Below are 23,352 nucleotides of genomic sequence, written 5' to 3'. Positions count from 1 at the left end.
AAGACTAAACTTGGTTTGTATGTGTGAACAAGGAACAGCACCCACTGTGATGCTTACAAACAGAATGAAAAATACTATTCAAAAGCCTTGTTTGCCCTCTGGTGTGTGTGTGCGTATGTGTGTGTGTGTGCGCATGAGCTACTTGAAAGGGTCTTGATCGTTCTGTGTACAGTGTGTGTGTGGTGTTTGTGTGTGTGGTGTTTGTGTGTGTGAATCACAGTGCAGTTGGAGTGTTGAGGTTGTAAGTGCCAGGAGAGGAAATCTCCTGTACAAGCGAAGGGCTGATGTAAGTTATGTTTATCCCCGGAGCCACTGCACTAAAGAACCTTGTATACCGAATCATTCCAACCCGGGGCCAAGCCTTTCATGGTTCAGTGACATTAACAACTTTCTTTTCCATTTTCCTCAATTTTTTTCCTGACGTCTTTTCTTTTTCTTCACGTCCTGCTCAGCTGAGAACAGAGGGAAGCACTTGGTGGGATGATTTAGATTTTTGATCAGTTGTGAGAGAAAGACAGAGGAATTCTGGTAACGCACACAACAAAGCACATGACCTCTGGCAGTTAGCTGAGTTCAAGCTAATGCTGCTGTTATGACAGAAACTCTCTTCTGCACATGTGATGACAATATAATGATGGGCAGATGGACTACAGTGAGTGTCAATGTACTTTTATTCTCTGCTGTGAAGTCTCACTTGAAGCAGCCGCCTGACACCATGCCCTAACAACATGCAACATGAGCAAGAGTTAGGGACGAAATCAGCTAGATTACACTGTTTTCTATTTGGAGTGTGCTGGCTACTCACAATTGATCCAGGGCTGAGCGACACAATGTGACATGACGTGACCATGGACTATAAATAATGGACGTAGTATCCGTGTTGTCACCGAGCGGCAACCTCGGAAGTGCTAAAAGCGGAAGTGCTAAAAGCTGCAGTTCATCGAGGATCCGCTTGAGGCTGGCTCCAGAAGTACCGGAAGTCACATACACATGAATGGGAAAAGCCGATCTTTACAGCAGAAGTAAACATGTTTACAGCCTGGTACAAAAGACGAGTGTAGTCTGGATAGCTAATTTCTAGATGGGATCTCACTGTGAGGGGGGTGAATTTTTTTCTAACAAGGCAATTTCGGAGATATTGAGATTACAAGTCTTTCAATGAGAGGCACAGCTGACTTGATTGGCAGGCGGGAACACTGTAGCTGTTGGCTAGGAGGCTCAAACTCCCCCTCTTTACGTCACACTGGCTCGACAGAAGCAATATGGCTGCCGCCGACGATTGGTCTCAAAACAGCGCTTCAGAAACAGATGGGTGACGTCACGGATACTACGCCCATATTTTACACAGTCTATGGTTGTCACCCATGTGATTATGAAGCGCTGCTTTGAAGCATATCATTGGCGGGAGCCATGTTGGAAATGCTGGACTCAACCTAACTGCTGTCGAGCTGAGAGGCTGGCTTTGAGCCTCCTAGCTCCTAGCTAGCAACAGCTAGTGTTCCCGCCTGTCAGTCAAGTCAGCTGTGCCTCTCATAATGAAAAACTTGTAATCTTAATATCTTCGAATTTGCTACGTTTTGAAAAAATTGATACCACATACAATGTGAGCCGACAGAGAAATGAGCTATCCAGACTCTTGTTTTTGTACCAGGCTTTAAACATTTTTGTTTCTGCTGTAAAGGCAGGCTTTTTTGAATTTGAATTTCTGGAGCCAGCCTCATGCGGACACTTGAGAAACTGCAGTTTTTAATCCAAAGCTTGATCGGTAAGGCAACTGGACTGATAGAAATTCTTGAAGACGTTTCACCTCTCCTCCGATCGGATTCTTCAGTTCTGACCAGAGTGGGAAAGAGCTAGAAAATATAAGCCTCTAACAGCCGTGGGTATATCCAGGTAGTCACAAAAGGGTCTTAAGTAGGGTCGTTTTTAACAACCCTACTGCAGTTTTTAACACTTCCACGTTGGCTTCAATTCTCGTGGCCAGAGGTTGCCACTTGGACGTGACGCAACATTTTTATTCCATTTGACCAATTTCATGTGCACTCTTGTTACAAGCATGGAACTGGCCTGCCTGTTCACCTGATTTCAACCCGACTGAGAACTTTTGTCAATAATAAATAACATAATTCACAGTGATGGCAAGAAATACAGCTCAAAAGAGCCTCTTTGGAAAGCCATACAAGAGAAGTCATCAGAAACATAACTAAATCAGTTAACCAGTGACCTCTGACCCTCACTGAAAGAAAAGGAGGTTATATTGGACATTAAGAAACACTTTAGATTTGAAATGTTTTAAAGACTTTAACAGTTTCATTTTGTATACAAATGTAAAGAAAACGGTTGTTTTTGTTGAAGTTTGAATACAGTTGTAGTAAATATTATTTTCAATAAATAGAACATTTAAAATGGTGCCTAGTTTTTAATTTTCACAAGTTATATGCTCTTATCACCAACTTGCACAATAAATTGGCACACTCATTTCTGCAGATTCTGCATTTATTTAAAAATACAGCCGAAAAGCATAATTTTAACCACACAGTTGAAGAAATATATTCACTATCTGGCTTCTTGACATATTTGAAAACAACTGTTGACATAGTTTTTAAAATATTCACAAAAATGCAACTTGCATAATAATTTGGAACACAGTGTAAGAGCAAGAACACTGAACTCAGTCAAACTGACATGGTAGCATTTCTTGGAGCAGAGAAAATGTTTCTGCCCCCACAGCAGAACTAGACAAATAAATGTTAAGGATTAGTAGCAAAAGCTTGAAAAAATGGAAGGGATTCTTTTGGGCCGTGATCTTCTTAGCTTTTGTATTTTTTGGCACGCACAAAACAAAATATTATCTTTGGTCAAAGTTCTAAAATGTCAACCACAGACAATGAAACTATATAGATCCCATAAATACATGTTCCAAACTTAAAACACTTCTGAAATAGCCCTGATCTTCATTTTCACACAGAAAAGAAAGGAGAAGCAATGGCTGAATGCATCTTAGCATACTGTTTTCAACGCAGTTGCTATTCATAATTTTATCATGCTCTATTCTGCCAAAAGAAAATCAAAGCTAACTTGATTTACTAGGACAACATGCAAGAATAACATTACACACCAGACACATATTGGCCCATGACAGCCAATCAAAGGCCAGCAGACGGTCAAATGAGACAATCGATTCCAGGTTTTGACCCAGAGAAGGAGGGGAAAAAGCAAGAGAAGCTAAAACATCCCCACCTCAGCTCAACCCTCCAAACCTCCAACAGCTAATTCACTAAAATGTCAGCCGGGCTGATGAAGACTAAAATGATTCCCAGCCTCAGTATGCTAGTGTTTAATGACATCAATAAGCCTCACAGGAAATTTCATTTGCACTACGTTATTTGTTCAGTGCCTCAGGTGGCTCGAAAACCTTCTGATATGGAAAGAGGAGCGAAACGAGAGAAATGGGGAATGTATGCAAGAGTTACTCGCTGTGCATGTATTTCTAATGATGCACAGAAATAGCAGACCAAGGATACAGATCTAATATTTCTGCTTATATAAAGGTAGTGAGGTCATTTGTGTGCTTTTGTTTATACTGTAAGATGCCACCAGGTCAACTTTCTGCTAAACATAAACAGGACTGAAAATAAAAATGAATAAGAGGAAGTCAAAGTATTCCACTGACTAAAAGAAAATTTGATAGACTCAAAGCAGAGGCATACGACTGCCATACCACCAACCAACAAAAATACACACGTACAGCTAACCTCCTTCTGCGAGGGCCTCTAAGGACTGTCTCTGTAGCTGATCAGTACAATAAGAAAAGCCTCTTTGTCACCTAATTACCAATGTGTTATTAGGGCTTTAATGAAATGCCTGCAGGAAGCAACAGAGTGGCTGTCGACGACAGACAATTGGAGAAGCATGAGGGGAGGTTACAGCAGTAACGTGAAGACACAAAAAACACGATAAAAGAGACATTAAAGCAAACCTTAATCAATTTAAATTAATAGGTTTCATGACAGTAAACAAGCATTCAAAACCTTCTCATATGCGACAAATATGACTTTCAGGATGACGGATAGGAGTGCAACAGAATCTGAAATGTCAATGTGTTCTTAGATTATATACAAAAAGTGGCAGTCAAATTGAAAGACAGCACTTTTTTTACCTCAAGACAGTAAAAGCGAGGAGTCACGTGACCTGCAGGAAAGATGGTGGCTTAGCGTTTTCGCTCCCGCTCCTACTTCCCCCATTTCACTTAAAAACTACCTCTAATTTAATTTAACCTCCGTTTCCGAGTGTGTTGTGACATTTACAACATCCACTCTGTATGATGCCGAAACAAAGAAAGTCCGCCAGAGCTCCTGATCCTGACCACGAGTCATCTGATGACGGCCTGATGCTTTTTGGGGAAGTTATCTTTTCTTTTCTTTTGATGCGTTTTGCGTTTTCTTGTTTGTTAACTCTCCTGTTTCTTGAGGTGAGTTTAGGGGTTATTGGCGACAGGGATCAGGGTGGGATGAGATCTTCTTACCTTTATTGTGATACAGTCAACATTTTATCTGAATGTGTGTATACGACTTAACACTCTGCACATTGCTCAGCCCATTTTAGCCTTACATCAGTTTCATGACAACCTTACAGTTAGCTAGTTGGAACACAAACGGATTGAATGGACCAGTTAAACGTGCAGCTTGCTTGGATTTACTTCGTAGAAACCATATTGACATTGCATTTATCCAAGAGTCCCATCTCAAAACATCTGACGTACAGCGATTCGCTAATAGACAATACTATGTGGCAGCTTCGGCCTCTATTGATTCTAAAACCCGTGGCTCTCTCATCGTTCTGAAGCGCTCTCTAACCATAACCATACTTTATCAATTTGGCAGTGAAGATGGCCGTATCTCTTATATAAAGTCCATAATTGCTGGTCGTAAGTTAGCGTTCCTATCAGTGTATGCCCCTAACCAATTCGAACCCTTATTCTTCACCGCACTATCTGAGATTCTGACGGAGATGCATGATTTCTCTATAATTATACGGATATGAATGCGGTTGTGGACCCGGTTTTAGACCGCTCAGGCTCTGTGGGACACTGTTCTCATTCTCAAGACTCTATATCAGCCTCTTTGTCTAAATTTATATCTGAATTCAGCTTAATTGATGTATTTCGCGTTATTAACCTTACAGTTAAGCAATACAGTTTCTATTCTGGTAGACACAAGACATACTCCCGGATTGACTATATCTTAACTTCCAGCTCAATTTCTGAAATTCATAATGCAGTGCTTTCTCCCACTCCATTATCTGACCACAGCATTGTATTAGTTAAACTTACCTTACTGAACACACCGACCAAAGCAGGTTGCTGGCGTTTTAACACAACCCTACTTAAAAACGAAGAGTACTGTGCCTTCTTTAGGACAGAGCTGAGCAGATTTGTGACTGAGAATGCTGGTTCCGTGGACGACTCTCGTATATTTTGGTACGCTCTTAAAGGATGTATCAGGAATGCCTCGATATCTTTCGCTTCACATCTTAGTAAGTCTCGACTGGCCAAATAGATGAACTCGAAAGCAAACTTACTTCCCTGGAACATCAACAGCAACTCTCTCTCTCTGAAGCCAGGAAAAAAATTATTGAAGTAACAAAAATCGAGCTCAATTCTCTGCTCAGACAAAGAGCTGAATTTTTAATCCACAAAACCAGAAGAACTTACTACTTCCACGGCCCGAGGCCGAGTCACCTTCTGTCGCTCAGACTTAAACAAAGCAAGAAATTTACCAACATAACAGCCATTCGTTCTGGGTCATCTCAGACCATTTTAACAGAACCAAAAGCTATTAACAAAGAGTTTTGCAATTTTTATTCTAACATCTACACCTCTGAAGTCAATTTAGACAAAGACAATTTTATTTTAATTTTATACAGAAGGCAAATCTTCCAACCTTAAGTCAAGAGGAAGCAGATGACCTACAGAAGCCCATTTCACTTGGGGAGCTGGAGGAGGCCATCCGGAGGATGAAAGGGGGGAAATCACCAGGGTGGGATGGAATACCCCCTGAGTTTTATTTATTTTTCTGGAAGGGGTTAGGTCAATTCATGCTAGATATGATCTTCACAGCGGTGGACAAGGGCTCATTTGAACGAGCCGCTAACTCTGCTATCCTTACCATCCTCCCTAAACCAAATAAGGATCCCTCCCTTTGTGGCAATTACAGACCCCTGTCACTTCTGAATTCTGAAATTAAAATATATGCTAAAGTCTTGGCCTCACGGATAGAAATGCACATGACTAAATTAGTACATCATGATCAAACTGGGTTTATAAAAATGCGCCAGGCAGCGGATAACATGCGCAGACTCCTTCATGTGCTACATTTTTCTAAAGATATTGAATCTCCATGTGCTGTTCTATCTTTGGACGCAGAAAAAGCCTTTGACAGACTTGAGTGGAATTATCTCTGGCTGGCCTTGGAAGCTTTTGGTCTTGGTACTAACTATATCAAGATGATTAAGGTACTCTATGCTAACCCCTCAGCTATGGTCATTTCAAGTAACATTATTTCATTACCCTTTCCAGTATTGAGAGGCTCCCGCCAGGGATGCCCTCTTTCTCCTCTTCTGTTAGCTCTCTCCCTAGAAGCTCTCGCGCAGACAATTAGGCAGCATCCCTCTCTCTCACCCATATCCTTTTGTAACACCTCACACCATATATCGCTATTCGCTGACGACATTCTGCTGTACATAAATAACGCGTCAATATGTATCCCGATAGTGTTAGAGGTGTTTAAGGAATTCAGCGCTTTCTCAGGCTATAAAATTAACTGGACTAAATCTTCGCTGATGCCCCTCAATTCACTCCTCGACGCTGCCACATTGCCAACGCACATAGCAGTAGTTAAGACCTTCAAATACTTGGGTGTGGATATCTACCCCTCCTTGTTTTCCATCTCTAGCAAAAATTTCCAAGGTATAATGAAACGGGTGGAGGCAGATCTGGAAAGGTCGACGCGCCTTCCGGATTCTCTACAAACACGCGTGTCAATTATTAAAATGGACATCCTTCCTAGAGTGAACTTTTACTCTAATATGATACCCCTTTCCCCACCTAAAGGCTATTGGGACAAGATGCATAACTTAACATCAAAGTTTATCTGGGGAGGAGGAAGACCACGTATCAAGCTAACTACTCCCCAGCGCAATAAACGTAATGGAGGTCTAGCTGTCCCTAATTTCAAATTTTACTCTTGGTCTTATGTGTTGCGACCATTGTCGAATTGGCTCGATCCCCAGACACAAATATCATGGAGACCTATAGAAGAACATTTAGCCTCCCCTCACCGACTTCAAGATTTAATGCACTCAGGGCTTTCCATTAAACGCTCCAAACATGAGCTGGGCCCTATAATGTCATTCCTTTTGACTGTATGGCACTCAGTGGGGAGGATAACCAGCTCTGTGCTAAAGTGGCACGTACAAAGCCCTATATTTCATAACTATTCTCTGCTCACTGGAGGGGTGCCTTTCTCTTTTAGGGAGTGGAGCGACATAGGAATCAATGTTATATCTGACATCTACAATGACAAAGAGCTGAGGGCATTTAATGATCTACGAGCTACTTATGATCTGCCAGGTACATCTTTTTCTTGTATTTACGTCTCAGATCAGCGATGCGAGCTTACGGTGTGCCCTGGGGTACTCCCCTTCCCACCCACAAATTACACACGTTGTTGGATGTGGGAGTGAGGTCAAGAGGCCTCGTCTCTGCCCTTTACTCTTTCATACTAGAACCCTGTTGTGGTCCCCTGGCTGTTCGTCAAGTGTGGACCAGAGACCTTGGTCTATCCAGTGATGAAATATGTTGGTCAACTGTATGGGACAATTTAGATAAAACATCAAAAAACCTTGATCATAAACTTATACACTTCAAATTCATACATAGAATGTACCTTACACCAAAAAGGCAATATTTCATGAAGCTCATACATTCTCCTATTTGTGATCTATGCTCTCTGGGCCATGTGGGATCTTTCTTACACATGTACTGGGAGTGTCCTGATGTGGCGTCCTTTTGGAAATCAGTGTCATCCACCTTATCAGACTTGTTGGATATGGACGTACCATATCTGCCTTGAACGCTGCTTCTTACGACACCTCATCACTGAGCCTGTCCACCACTCAGACCCGCATTCTATTAGCGGGGTTGACTGCAGCTAAAAAAATGTAAGCCTTGCACTGAAAGCCTCCTTACACACTCACGCGTACCCAGTGGCTGCAAACATTTTTGAGCATAATACACATGGAGTTGTCTGTAGCAAAAATACATGGGGCTGGTCAGAAAACAATCCAAACCTGGACCTCTGCGGCTGCAATGGTTAAATACCTACTGGGATGAAAAATGTGTTCTTATGTGTGACCTTTTGTTCATTTACTTATTTATTCATCTATTTATGTATTGTTTGTATTTTATTGTATTTACCCTGACCTACTAAACACAGAGGAGACTAGAGTATTACATACTGTACTGCTATTTACAACTTAAGTAACAATGTTGAAGATCTTGCTGGGATAAGAGGGAGGGGGTTGTTGCCATGTGGGGGGTGGGGGTTCTAGTTTAAAGAGAAATGCCTACAACCTGTTGTACTATTTTCTTTGAAATATGTCATGCCCTTCTCTTTGAAATAAAAAACAATTGATCGCAAAAAAAAAGACAGTAAAAGCAATGACAGAGTGACAGTTTATATAACAGTTGTGACTTTTGAAGCTTTTGCTAAGTTACAAATGTTCAATTAATCAATCAACCAATCGTCTTTCTAAGTGTTTAGGTAACCTCAAACAGAGAGTTCTTCTACATGGCAGTAAGAGCAATCTTGAGAGAGTCTGAAATAGACCTTCTGCGGCTGAGGTCACCACTGTGTCTGTGCTTTGTTTGTGTAGAGGAAGCACTGTGGCGATGAAGCAAGTAGAGCAGGATCAGGGAGGAAGGAAGGGACTTAGAGGAGGGCTCAGTGGGAGGAAAGAGGGAAGACAAGAAGGGAGAGGAGGAGAGGTAATCCCCAGAAGACAGAGTTCCGTGCCAGCTCCCACTGCAGAGAGCAGCTGAGAGGATGGACGGGTGGAGGAAACAGTACAATACATGGCCGTGATAAGGGTCCTTTAAGTGGGTGGGCTGTGACATCAACTTGCTTGCAACCCCCTGGTCATCACCACAACAATCGCTCCAATCACAAACCAAGCCAAAGTCTTATTAAAGACCACTGTGGCTGAAAGTTGTGTATCAGTTAGTGTGTACATGAGCGTGTGCTTTAGCACTGATTGCAACCATCATGCATGATTTGGCTGACGCACCTAAGGCGATAAGGAGAGGATCTTTCTTTGGTGCACAAAATAAGCATGGGGAGGGAGTGGGACAGGAAAAAAGAGGTGGAAAGATGAGGAGATGAAGAAAGGAGCCAGGGAAAAGTAAAGCAAGTATGAAAAAGAAAGAAAGTTAAAGGTTGAGTCAACAGCTAAGAAAAAAAACAAGGTGATTACAAGGGAGGAAGAGAAAGCAATGAGGTGAAACCAGCCCACGGAGACCTCATGAAACATGACCCTGTGTTTATCAGGGTCATTGTACGTTTTATAGAGATAGATTACATGTTCTATAAGACCAAGATGCAGTAAGCTATGCTGTCAATTAAGGTGGGAAAAAATTAATTCAAAAAGCCTCTGCCTGCATCCACCGTCACAGTTGCAGAGCTGTTTCTTTGGGCCTTGTCAGGCTTTAAAGAATGTCATTGGAGACATTCTCAAAACTTATTCAAGCTTGTAAAGCCATTCTTATCTTCCTCAGTTAGCCATGTGCACAAAAATACACAAGGCAGCAGCACATACACAAAAAACACTCATGTTCAGGCACACACACCTCTTGTCTTAGTAGTCCAGAGCCCCCTCCAAAAGCCACTTAGCCATAGAAACCAGAGAGCAAGAAGAGGCATCAAAGCTGTTTATATAATGAAACTGAAAGAGCTGTCCCCTGCTGTATCACTGACTGCACCCAGGAAAGCAGTTCTTCTTCTCCAGAGAATAGAGGAGATGAAGAAAAAGAAAAGAAGAAAATCCCCCCCCGAACAATGCAGCACAACAACGGCTGCAACAGCAGCAAAGACTACTCAGACAGAGAGAGTGCGAAAATGAGAGAGAGCATGAGGCAATAGAAAGGTTGTTTATTTTAAGTCAGCCTCGTGCAGCAACAGAAAGTGGTTTTAAAATAGAGCCTATTGTTGTGAATTTGTGATCTGTCAGTCCACGTGGGAAACAAAGAGAGAGAGAGAGAGAGAGAAAGAGAGAGAGAGAGAGAGAGAGAGAGAGAGAGGGAGAGAGAGAGGGAGAGAGAAAGTGGCGTCATTCCCATGAGGTCTCTGTCATTCCTCTGTCAGAGGAGTGAGGGGCTCTCCAGGGGAAGAGAAAGTTCTCAGACACAGACTGACAGACAGACTGTTTACACTCAGCACAGATATCCCTTTTTCTCTCGCTGCCCTCCCTGCACTCCTCCTCCTAATGGCATCATAATGACCTCCTCAGGTGTTAACTGAGAACTCGGCAGAGGTCTAATTCAAAGTAAAGTACTGTACAACACCGTGGGTGCCTGCAGTAGTGACAGATGCCAGCACTGTAACTACCAGCCCTCCTGCCTTTTCCCTAACACCCCCCCACACCTCCAACCTCCCCAACCCCCTGTCCAATTCGCTTCTCTTTCATCACCTCTAATCCACCTCACCCACTCCCTGCAACCATTTTTGTCTGACTGTGTCTGCTTCCTCTTATGTGCTCTGAGCAGAAGCTGTAGCAGCAATGTTTAAGTGTTTTGGGACTGAAGATGTGATGGCAGTCAGTGACTCCAGGCAGGACAGCTGTCATTTATAGTCACTCTTTAGAGAGATCCCATTAGATTCCAAACAAAATGGTCCACTAAGTACAGTACGGAGGCCTCTCTCCTGGGTTTCCCATTTGATGCAACTCATGACGGTGCCATTTTATAGCTTTAATTATAAGACCTTCACAACTTAACTATCCAAACAAAGGTTAATGTTAATTATCTGAAAAGCTAAAGAGTTCTTTGTTTTTTAGCTTGAGAAAAATACAAAAATGTAATGGAACAAATGTGTGAAACAGTTTAGAAATTTTATCATCTAACAAAAACACAAAAATGTTAATTTAGCTAAAGTAAAACTGCATGAAAAAGCCTTCGAATTTCATGTGACATCACACCAAAAAGAGCACAAGATCACTCCTTCAGTTCATACTATGCTAGGTGTTAGCTCAGATGGAAAAGTTTTACATGTTAGCAATTATCAAGGAAGATCCAGTCAGGCTGAATCCTAGATGTACACCAACATGCTATGCTAGGATAGGGGTATGAAAGTGTGGTTTTAGCTCAATGGATCATACCTTAGGGGTAGTCTCTAAATCAATTAAGGTTTGTTAAAGTATGCAACCATTAAAAATACTTTTTGCAGATCCGCCAAAGATATTAAGATTTAAGAATTTTATCTTAGCTATTTTCCTAACTGCTTGCTCATTTGTTTATCCATTTATAAATGTAATTATTTAAAGGATAGTAGCATCCAAATGAAATTTTCTAAAACATTTTTTAACTTTCAAACCATACATAGGTTAAAAATGCTCAAACTGTACACAGATAATGTTATTGTGTACAATGTAGAGGTAAAACTAACATACAAACTCAGTTTATAGTAGACATATATAATATAATGTAATGTAATGTAATGTAATGTGGAATAATTTATTGTTATCAAAGTTTTTTTCTTCTTTTCATTCTCCTCAGTGTTTTGCTCAAGGGCACTTCAGCAGAGCTTCATCACTGGCCAGCTGGTCACTGATACAACAACACCCAGCATCCATAATGAGGAAACAGAGGGAGACAGGAAGAGAAAAAAGACAACAGAGAGACAGCAGAGAGTATAAGAATCAGAGAGAGAGTGAGAGTGAGAAAGAGAGAGGGAAATGAAGAGACAGAGACAAAAAGGAGAGAGAGAGACGGTTTTCTAATTCAGCCATCTGGCTAGCTTTACTTCATTATAATATTCTGACTGGTGTGTGTGTGTGTGTGTGTGTGTGTGTGTGTGTGTGTGTGTGTGTGTGTGTGTGTGTGTGTGTGTGTGTGTGTGTGTGTGTGTGTGTGTGTGTGTGTGTGTGTTTACAAATTTTGTGAGTGCTTTCCATCCCACAGATGCAGGCAGAGCAGAGAAGAATCCTCATTTATTAACAGCTTAATAGAGCTCCATCTGGGCCAGACCCTATGCTTGTCTTCTATCAGAGAGATTCATCACCGAATCACAGGAATTAGACTACAACTGACACCTACACAGGCTAAGGTGACCCTTCTGTACCGAGCGACACTGTGCAGATAGCCTGCTCAGCTGGAATACAGTTGTAACCATTACAGTCAGAATAAAGCATGGGAAATGTCAGAACACTGCGCACTGTGGATAATTAGTTTGATTTGCGTAATTTTAAAATCGTTATAATAGTAAAGAACAAAAAGGAAAAAAACCAACAGGAAAAAAACGACACCATACAACAATTAACAAACTGGGGTTCTTGAGATTTTGAGAAAATGCCACCAGAACCTTAAAAGATGTTTTAGTTGCAGACTTGTTATCGGCCCTACTTATGCACAATCAAACAACCACAGATATCCTTTCCTTGCCATCTTTCCAATGCTGCACCTCTTGACTACACATAACTACATAAAAGTTCACACTCCAAACCCTCTTATTCTGAAGGAAAATAACTATCTCTCAAATAAGCTCACTTCCTATTGAAAGAATTCAGTCCAGATGGTTCATACAAAAGAGTTCAAGGACATTCAAAGGTTTCTCATGCCGAGATGTAACGGTAGTGAGGTAAAAGTTGTGGGTTAACTTTCAGTTGAACAGCTTTTCCAAGGTGTTTAAAGGCAGCCTAAGAGCCCTAGAGCTCAAGTGCCCAGGCACAAGTTCGACTTTCATGTATCTGTACTGAAATATTGCTCATGATATTCAAACAAAATAAATGTTTGCAACTTCTCAAAAAGAAAATCTGTATATTTCACCATATCATATCATAATACATAGAGATCAGTTTTTGTTGTTTTCTAAGCATTCTAAATTAGGAGTGAAAAATGAAGCTCTTGTACCAAAGCCAGGTTTGGTCCCGTCTCTGTTTTTTTTTTTTGCTTGGAGGCCACCACCACACCAACATCCATGCCACACCACTACGCACACCAACATCCTCGCTCTCCCTCTTTCTATCGTTCCCCCCATTCAGACAAGGCTGAAGTGCAAATTGGACATCTGGTGCTGTGATGTGTCTGACAATACAGCCGCCATGCCACAGCCCCCTCACACACACATACAGCGACATACAAATGCTCGCACACACAAGCAGTCCTCCAAACAAAATACAGAGTATATTCCCACTGTGGAGACACTGAAAGAAGGGACGAAGGGATGGAAAGAAGCAAGGCATTTTTAAGGCAAGGCGACTTTATTTGGGTTTATTCAAGTCCAAGACCAATTTCTGTAAGGGGATAATACAGTGTAGTATTATATTATTTGGAAACCAACTTTCAATAACAAATTGAATCACATAAGATGTAAAAAATACAGCTCCAATTTGTAAGTAGTGACTTTTGAAGGAGACTTAAGGTTCTGGGGAAGTTTGTTTCACACTAGTGGAGCCAAAAACTGAATGCTTCTTCTATGTGTTTAGCTGTTACTCTGAGCACTGTCGGCAGACCAGTCCTGGAGGATCTGTACTATCACTCAATCTTGCTCTTTAAAGCAACAGTAGAACTTTAAAGTCAATCATTGATATTCAGAAAACGTTGGAAAGTCCTGGAAACTTACGTGATGGGATCGATCAACTCTCCATGATCTATCAGAGGACTTTAGCAGCAGGTTTCGGATTCAGCCTGCAGCCATCTTATCAACTTTCATCCTATCAATTATTAGAGTAGTACTGTGAATACATTAGAGTATATGGGTTAAAGTCTTGTTAACTTTGTTTTAATTAACTAGCATTGGAAATGTCAACATTAATGTTAATATTTACATCAAAATGATCTCACTTTAATACGGCTAACATTTACTTTGGACTTAGCTCAAACTGTGAGTGTACCAGACTATTTTCAACAGAATAAACATAATCATTTTTAAATCAATAAATTGTTTACAAATCAATATTTTTGTGTAAAATCATGATTGTATTTGGGTTGTTATATCAGAGGAACTCCTTCAGGTTGTAACAACTGCTTTCACAATGGGGACCTGCTCACCTTGGGTCTCCTCTCACTTTACTTGTCAGTCGCCATACATTATCCCATTTACATAATTATGTGAATCATCAGTATATAACATCATTTTTTGGTTGCTTTCCATACCCAATAATGAGGAAAGCATACCTTGCAAATATGTGTTGGTTTACTTTTCTGGCAGTAGGAATTGTGCCCATCAGAAGAACGTAAAGGGAAATGTGAACGTCTAGAAATAAGGCAGGTCTATCATCTTTTTCTTCCTGCCCTGACAGCAGGCAGTTTCTTTGTTAAGATTTGAATGCTACCAATTAGAGATGCCGCAGTGTAACTTCCTGACTAAATAACATCCGTCACTTTATATCTGATCTTAGTTTGTGGCTGATATCCCCAAGAAGGGAGGCAGGGGTATGACTGATGAGACAAACTTTATGTGACATTGCTGGCCTTATCAGTCTCGTGAGCCCATGAAACAGGGAGCCATTGTTTCTTTTTGTAGTCTTGCTATCAGCAGGGTTTGTGTTAAGACTTGGTTGGAGGCAGACAGCGTGGACGTGACGATGATGTGAATTTAGTGCCTGAATTAACTAGCCCTTCAATTTATCTGTGTCAGACAGGAGGGAGGTGAGATAGGAGAAATTAGGTGACTTACCAATGAGCTTGTTATCATTACACTGATAAACAGACTAGGGTGTATTTGTCTGAGTGGCGCCAAGGTTGTTGGTGCATGATCTTGGGCTTGGCCAATGGGTGTTGCACGTTGAACCAAAAAGGACCAGAAAGAACTGTAACTCTATGTCTACTTGAATTGAGTCCATATGCCCTATGTCCCCGCAGCAAATTAAAATACAGTTGACACTTTTCAGACCTCAGGTTTTGTTGAGCCATGTTTTTAGCAATGAGAACCTGCCAATCATGTTGAACCCTTTTTTTGACCATTGGCAACAACTGAATTATAAAAAATGGTCTTCAAATTGTCAAGAATGTTACATGCTCCAATGATATCTTGTTAAAGATAAAGTATTTCTTAAATCCCAGCTCAAATACCACAGGTTAATCATATTCTAATCTTCACACAATTGTGGAATATGATTAGTTTCAGATTGCAACTGACCATAACTACAAGAAAGCAGTGTTTCACCTTTCTTGCAGCTGATTTCTGGCAGTTAAATGTTTTAAAATATTTATTTTCCTCCATTGCTCCAAGTGAGACCCTCCTCTTTTATATGTCGGTACACAAATTACCCCCAACATTACAATTAAAGGTGTAACATCATGCCATGGTAGTCTCACTACCATCTGGGAATACATAGATCTATGTCCTATGCGTCTCACTCAGTTCTCAGGCTGGCGTGTATAGTTTTCAGATTGTTTCAGGAGCAGGCTGTTCAAGGATATTGGTAGTGCTCTCTAATGGTTTGGACCCATAAAATTCCATCTTATCAGGAACTTATTCTACACTCATCCTTATGACATCTGACAAAGTCTACTTCCTGCCTGATGCAGAAATGAAGCAGAGGAAGGAGATGAATGACCAGATCAAACAAACAATGGAATTTGCTGGCCATCTGAGCCAGGAGTAAGCAGGTAGGTATGCTTGTGTGAATTAACATACAGAGGCTGACTAAGCAGCATAACCCACTTACTACAAAAGGCATACCAATTCAGTCGTGTCTATTTATAAAGGAGCATAATTTCTCACCCAGTGCAAACATTGCATTTGTACTTGCAAAGCTGAAAGAGGTACAGTATTCATTTTCTTGAATCATCTGTGGCCTAAAAACAACAGACAGATAATACTGCTTATTCAGGTAGTGCTCCTCTCTTCTCAGCAGTCTCCTGCCATCTTGATTAATCCAGTATCTGCTCTTAATTACAAAAGCGCTGTATCAACACTGATTGATAATGTTTATTTTCTTTCTCTGAGGAAGATGCTTCTGTCATTTTTCTTAATCACAGGATGAATAAAATTTGCATACATCCAGCTTGATAATTATTTGCTTCTTTCCAAATTTTTGGCCCCCCTCGGATTCCTGAGTTCATTTAGTTTAAATGTCTGTGTGTTCTTTTAGGGCCTCTGTTTGCATGCTACCAAATGTTGTTTCTAAAGTCTTTTAAGATGCTGTAGATAGTGCCTGAGCAGGCAAAAGAAGAGAGGGGAAAAAAGCCTCACAGAAGGCTGACTCTCAAAGGAGCGACTGTATACCTGCATTAGAAATATAAAAACACACAGGTAATCCCACAAACAGGTCTATCACTTTGCTTTGAACTTCAAAGACTGAACACAATTAAAAGCAGCATAGCAGGGGATGCAAATAAAAAACTGATTACAAAAGAACATTTGTCTCATTATCTTAATGGATAGCGCATTTGGTGGTACTACTGGAGTAAGTTAGAGATGAACTCTTTAAGGGTGTATGATTATATATATGGTGGTTGTAGTTTGAAAACACAGGACTTGCTGTAGGTATTTGTGGTATGGAATCTTGAAAGTAACTGACAAAATAGCTTTCAGTATTTCAGTATCAGATTTGTGATATTTCAGCATTAATGTTGAATGCTAAAAGTGCACCTGCCTCACACCATTATGACAAATCCATGTGTAATAGCGGCCAATGGACAAAGTATGTTAACTCTACAGAAAATCATCAACAAAGGCAACATCTTGTATGTCAGGATAGAAAATCTTAACAGACCAATAAGCTGTGGCGTGGGTTTCTGAACTTGGTCGGCATGAATTTCTAAATCAACCATGAAAGAACATTGATGTTACCTCTCCAAGAGCTTCATATCGTTTCTGGTTCCAGCGGTGGAGGTCCTCTCTGGCATTGAATACAAAGGGCTCTCCTGTTTTTATATGTCTGAGCTGGCCGTCTGTGGGAGAAAGAGAAGTGTAAGGAAAAAGCAAAAACAGCACATCTGTAATGATACTTGGTATCTGTATAAGTAACTTTGTAAAATAACTAGACAAACTAAGCTTGTCCCATCAGTGTTTTAATGCTAATTTTACATTTTGCTCTCTCTCTTTCCCTGTGTTGGTTGTTTTGTTTTCCTACCCTTCCTCCCTCAACTACCCCCATCTGGCAGGTAGCAGGCCTGTAGATGCAGCAGTGTTCTTCCAGTCCCGACTCCAACGGCCTTCTGGTAGTCTGGCAGGCCAGGGCTGGACAGCTGGTATGGCAAAAAATTCTCTATCCCTCTCTCCCTCTTCTTCATCCCTCTGAATGCCTCTCCCCTTCCTTTTTAACTGTGTCAATCTCCCTCTCCCTCTTCTTACTCCCTCACTCTGGCAACAGGCCACAAGGCTGTCCCTGCCTTTTTCACCTGAAATCTCTAAGAGGAAAGACTAAAAGGGGTGTGGGAAAGGTTCTCAACATGTCTGTCTGTCTCTGTGTGTCTGTGTGTGTAGAGCATGAAGAGAGAAAGGTGGCCTGGCACCCATTAGCCACCAAGACAACTGCTTCTTGCTATTCCTTTGAGGTTGCTGTCTGGGTATCAGCCAATCACCCCAACTAGCACAGCTTACACACACACTAACACAAACACACACATCAGCAGCTCCAGCCAGGAGGACCAGGTGTGGACATACAGTAAGTGTGTGGACTCTGTTATTTGTTACAATTTCACCACACTGCCATTTTAACACAAACTCCACTAAAAAACAAAGCTCTTTGGGACAGGGTTTCAGTGATTATTGTAATTCAAGGCAAACAGAGGGTCTTTAACACATCCAGGTTTTATTGGATAGAAAACAGTCATAAAACAGTCCTAAGACAGGAAAATGGAGTTCAGAAATGGTACTATTTTTCTTAATAAACAATTACCCTCATGTGTGGCTGTGGAACCTCTGTGTTTATACCTTAGCAATGAGCCCATCGATCCTGGGGTTGACACTACAACACAATAAAACACTAAAGAGTGTTAAATTTAATTTGACCTTTATGACTGCAGCATCGTAAAGCTAAACCACTGAGAAGTACACATACTTAAACCCAAATAGCCAGGGGGCTCTCATACTTTCTAAATTATTGCACAATGCGAGGAAACCCATCTAAGATATAAATAATATAATACCTTTGCAACATAAAAGAACACAAAAGAATTTCTTCATCTCCCTCTAAATTGCCACTATTCTCACCTCTCTATCAATGCGATAAATCTTTCATTGGTAGCACACTGTGTATCACAGCACTTGCTTTTATGGAGAGTTGTTAGACTACATGTAATCCAAGGTTTGTCATCATGTTGCATTAAAAGCAGATGTGTGCCTGAAGAGGTGGGGCAAGAGATGAGTGAGAAGTACAGATAAAGCAGTGTGCACAAAAAGTACCTTGAAGAAAATCAATTATGCATTCATGCAGGGTGAGGATCTAAACACTACTGCCTAAGAGAAGGAAGAGAGGAGCTATAATGAAATCCTACAGTAGGAAAAGGGGTGTGTGTGCAAGCAGGAGGGAGAGAAATGTGTGTGTGCATGATTGTGAGCTGGGGGGGTGATCAGCTCCATTGCCTCCCCCAACACATCCTCTCAGAGGAATAACGTTTTCTCAACTTTTCTCCTCTTTCTGTCATAATTAGCATTCTGTTCTCAATTTGGCCGCTTAATTAGGTGTACATAACCTTGGATTTCCAGTAATGGAAAACTGGAGGGCTAGCAAGATGAAGCCATCATCTTCAGTGATTAAGATACCTGCAAACTATTGTACACAGCCTCGTCTGTTATTCACATCATTAACATGGTCAAATTAACATTTTTGTTCCACCTGTCTCGGGCAAAAGGTAGCCTGGTGTAGCTATAGAAATACCCGAGGGCCTGAGGGACTGTGAAATGCTATCCTTCAGAAACATGCACTGAGTGGAAATTGACATGACATACATATGGGTTAAGGGTGTGTAGTTGTTGTGAGTGTGTGGTATACGGTGGGGGATTTTTGAAGGGGCAGGGGCAGAAATAGAGAGATACAGAGAGAGGAAGAGAAAAAAAATAGAAGGCAGCAGTTGGGTGAGGAGGAAGTGATGGAGAGTCTGTGAACGTGTTCCTCCCTCCATGGAGACTGAACCGGGACTTGAGGGTAGGGGTGGGGTGAGTGGGTAGGTGCTGGCACGGTGGCGGGTGGGGGGTAAGTCTCTGTGTCTCTGTTCTTAGGCACAGCGAGGTTATGCAAATGCTCCGTCAGGCGGAGGGCAAGGCTGAGTAGGTTACTGACGGGCCGTAGAGTACACAACATGTCCCCCACTCAGCCAGCCAGACAGCCAGCAGAGACACTGACAGAGAACAGAGGGAGGGAGAGAGGGAGAGAAAGAGCAAAAGAGAGAGAAGAAGGAGAGAGGAAAGAGCTATAGCAGAAAACCAAGAGTCAAATCAACACCTTCCTAGCTCAGACTCCCACTCCCCACCTGAAGCCAGCCAAGAGAAACCTAAAGGTACTTTATAGCAGCAGGACCTGCATCGGTTTGAGTCCAGCTCTGCTCCTTTGTGTCGCTATAATTAACACACATCTACACCACCAAAACCTTAAATGTCCCATGTGACAGTAGCCACAGTCTCCGGTCACTAATTCCAAAACAGGGACATTACACTGAAGAGAATACAAAGAGGAAATGTTACATTTGTTTCCATAAAACTTTTTATATCAGGGATTTTGGTCCTTTTGACTTAACTAAAGTAACTAAATCTGTAACTAGGTTTCAAGACTTGTGCATTAGGACTTTTTTTATTCATCTGAAGGGGCATAAACGCTGCCATTTAGAAATATAATATTAGATAGACTTTTAATTTTATAATGTTTATTTTTGTGGTTTGTCATTCCTCAAGTTCATATTTCACTTCTCTTCTTTTGGGTGTTCGCTGCATCTATCCACATGGATTATTTAGCTTGAATCTGATCCAGATTTTGGCATTATGCATTAATGTTAATGTCGTAAGCAAACAAATGGATAACTTAACACATACACTGATTTGTTCTTGTTTTGAATTTTGTTTATATTTAAAATGTCTTGATTTTTTTTCAATTATAACCACTTCCTTTACATGAATTAACATCTTTATAAAATATGTGGTGTTAGGTTAAGTTTTCTGCTCTTTTCTGTATTCTTGTTACATGTCTCACCCTTAAAAGAGACATTTTAGCTCACAACAACTTAATTCATCTATCTTTCAAGAAAGATTTAAGCTTATTGGATGACATCCAAGGTCATAAAGGGGATATAATGGTAGAAATTGTTATAATGGTAGAAAATCAGCTGTCACAAAACAAAAAGCTTGGGAGGTATAGAAAGACAGGTTATTTACAGCAAACAGGCTTATGTCTATGGTAATGTTTCCTGCATTTTATATCTGGACCTCATGACTGTTTTGACAATCAACTGTCCAGATGTAATGTATATTCACTTGAGCTGACGTACCCATGCTTTAACTGTCAACAATGTTGTTCCAGTCACTCAAAGTTCACAGGAATTGTGTTAGAGAAGAAGGTTTGGCGAGCTGTATGCTTTGAAGACAATAATATGAACTTACAGTCATTGAAGGCATATTCAAACTCCTGCAGCGTTTTGGGAAAAGTGAAAGGCGGTTCATCTTTCTTCATCAGTTCATCCAGTCTATTCTTGACAGCAAATCTGAGGAGAAGGAGAAAAGATAAGAGATTAGCAAAATTGAATGACAACAGCCTTTCTTCAAAGAATGTCAGAAAATCATGGCATTATCTTAATCAGGACATTATAGTCTGAGAATAGTTTGCAAAATAACCTGTCATTGTAATCAATAATCTCTCCCCTCTGTATGTAGGTTAAACCTGTTAAAATTGGGCACAATTAATTTACAGTTTGCAGGCGATCAATGTGAAATCTGGTTGCTGAATGTGGCTGAAGTTAGCAGAGCTAGCACCACCAGCCTTCGGTCCTTCTTGCACATTAACATCCATATCCCTGTGCTGGTAATGTATTGCTCCCGGTCGATTTGTGATATGTTAGTTCAACCTGACACAGCCTACAGACAACTTTATCTGCATTTTCTGCATCAAAATACTGCCAAACCACACTGCGTAACAAAAATACAATTCGTCAACTGTGCTTGTTTACATCTGGTAGAGGAGCCTTATAGCATTATGGCTGTAGCCACTGACCAGATTCATGACCAGACCTACATTCTGGTTATTGGCAGGTGGGCTGCACCACACAGCTTTGACACAACACACACCAATGGGCCACAACATTATGACTACCTGTCTAATATAGGTCCTTCTCTCATCAGGTGAGGTTTAAAAACAGCCTTGACCTAAGGAGACATGGACTCCACTTGACCTCACAAGGTGTACGATTTTTTGATCTCTGGCACCAAGACATTACAGGGTTCCCACTCTTTTCCAGAGATCATTTCCAGGACATTTCCAGGACATTTTCATTGATGATCAGGCTGGTATGACCAGTCTAAATTTAGTTCCTAATTTAGTTCCTAATAGTCTAATATGTTCCTCTCAGTGGAAGTCTACATTGAAAAAACATGTAGTCTATGGCTATCAATGAAATAATCTCTTACATACCTGAAAATTATGGCAAATTGATAATAGAAAAATGCAAACACAGCTGTACAGCACTTCACTTTATTAGTGTAACCAAGTAACAATGATGGGCAACATCTCAGCTTTCTCTTTTCTCAAAAACTATAAAATAAGCTAAGAAAAAAACAAAAGAAGCAGCAAAGGAATCAGGAAGCTGCCTTACTTAAATAATTAAATAATAATAATGATCAGAGGATCAGTGCAATAATGACCTAAATAGAACTGAATGACAAAAATGGCCGCAAATGTTTCTCAACTCAACTCAAACTCAAAATATACCTGCTTAATCATGATATTCATCCTGCTAAGTGGTCGATATAAAACAAAGCAAATGTCACGTTTTTTTATTTGAGTTACTGTAAACTCTGAAAAAAATCACACCGGTGTAAAGACGCACTCTGTATTTGAAGATCTCTCAGAGGTTTAAAAAAATGTAAACTGTCGTCCTGCATGGCGATGTCTATTATGATCAGCGATGTCTACAACATGGAGTTTCTGTGCAGCTGTGTCGCTCTGTTTGTTCCGTTTGTTTTCACTATCAGGATTTGGACTACTAGCTAGAGCAGGGGTTCTCAAACTTTTTGGAGCCAAATTGTCCAAGGCCCCCTCATAATTGTAACACAGATTAAGCACATTAGTGATGTGTCATGATCAAAAGCTGCGGCTCTGAGAGCCAATGCTTTGTAGTGAATCAGAAGAGCCGGCTCACATCGAGAGAGAGCCGGCTCCCAGTTTTTTCCTTTTGCTGCTTAGCTCTCACAGTTCTCAGCCCCAGCTCTGCTCACAGCAGAACTTTGTTTTAATTGGTCAGCATGGCGGCCATGCGGCCAATCACATGTGAGGATATAGGATACAGGTGGTGGAGGGGAGGCTGTGTATCCTGGCTTCATCTGTTCCTTCGGAGAGAGTCTTCTTGAAGACCGGGCAAATAAAATACTCACTGAGAGGAGAAATCGGATCAGCCCACCCAAACTGAGGCATCTGACTTTTCTCAATGCCAACCTGAGGACATTAATAATGTTTGCTCCAGATTGGTACTGGTTCTGGTTCTGGTGATGCTTGCTTGAGTTTGGTTCTGGTTCTGGTTCTGGTTCGGTTCTGGTTCTGGTGCTGTTTGCTTGAGTTTGGTTCTGGTTCTGGTTCTGGTTTGGTTCAGTTTGGTTCTGGTTCTGTTCTGGTTCTGTTCTGTTTGGGTTCGGATCTGGTTCAGTTCTGGTTCAGTTCTGGATGGTTCTGGTTCGGGTCTGGTTCGGTTCTGGTTCGTTTCTGGTTCGGTTCTGGTTCGGTTCTGGTTGAGTTTGGTTCTGGTTCTCTTTGCTTGAGTTCGGTTCTGGAACGGTTCCGTTCTGGCTCGGTTCTGGTCCGGTTCTGGTTCGGTTATGGTTCGGTTTTCGTTCGGTTCTGGTTGGGTTTGCTTGAGTTTGGTTCTGGTTCTAACCCTAACCGTAATCATAACCCTAACCCTAACCCTAATCCTAATCCTAACCCTAACCCTAA

General features: G+C 41.1%; 1 protein-coding gene across 1 annotated transcript in view; it reads right to left on the bottom strand.

The window, feature by feature from the left end:
* The window catches only part of fam172a (family with sequence similarity 172 member A), a 167,661-nt gene that overhangs the window by 134,115 nt on the left and 10,194 nt on the right, over positions 1-23,352 (bottom strand). Inside the window, 3 exon segments of the mRNA XM_034692266.1 lie at positions 17,070-17,170; positions 20,814-20,894; positions 20,897-20,914. Of these exon segments, the coding sequence (XP_034548157.1) occupies positions 17,070-17,170; positions 20,814-20,894; positions 20,897-20,914 (200 nt within the window).

This window comes from Notolabrus celidotus, chromosome 9 (genome assembly GCF_009762535.1).
Source record: "Notolabrus celidotus isolate fNotCel1 chromosome 9, fNotCel1.pri, whole genome shotgun sequence".
Classification (NCBI taxonomy): Eukaryota; Metazoa; Chordata; class Actinopteri; order Labriformes; family Labridae; genus Notolabrus; species Notolabrus celidotus.
This window is presented reverse-complemented; position numbering and strand designations above follow the sequence as displayed.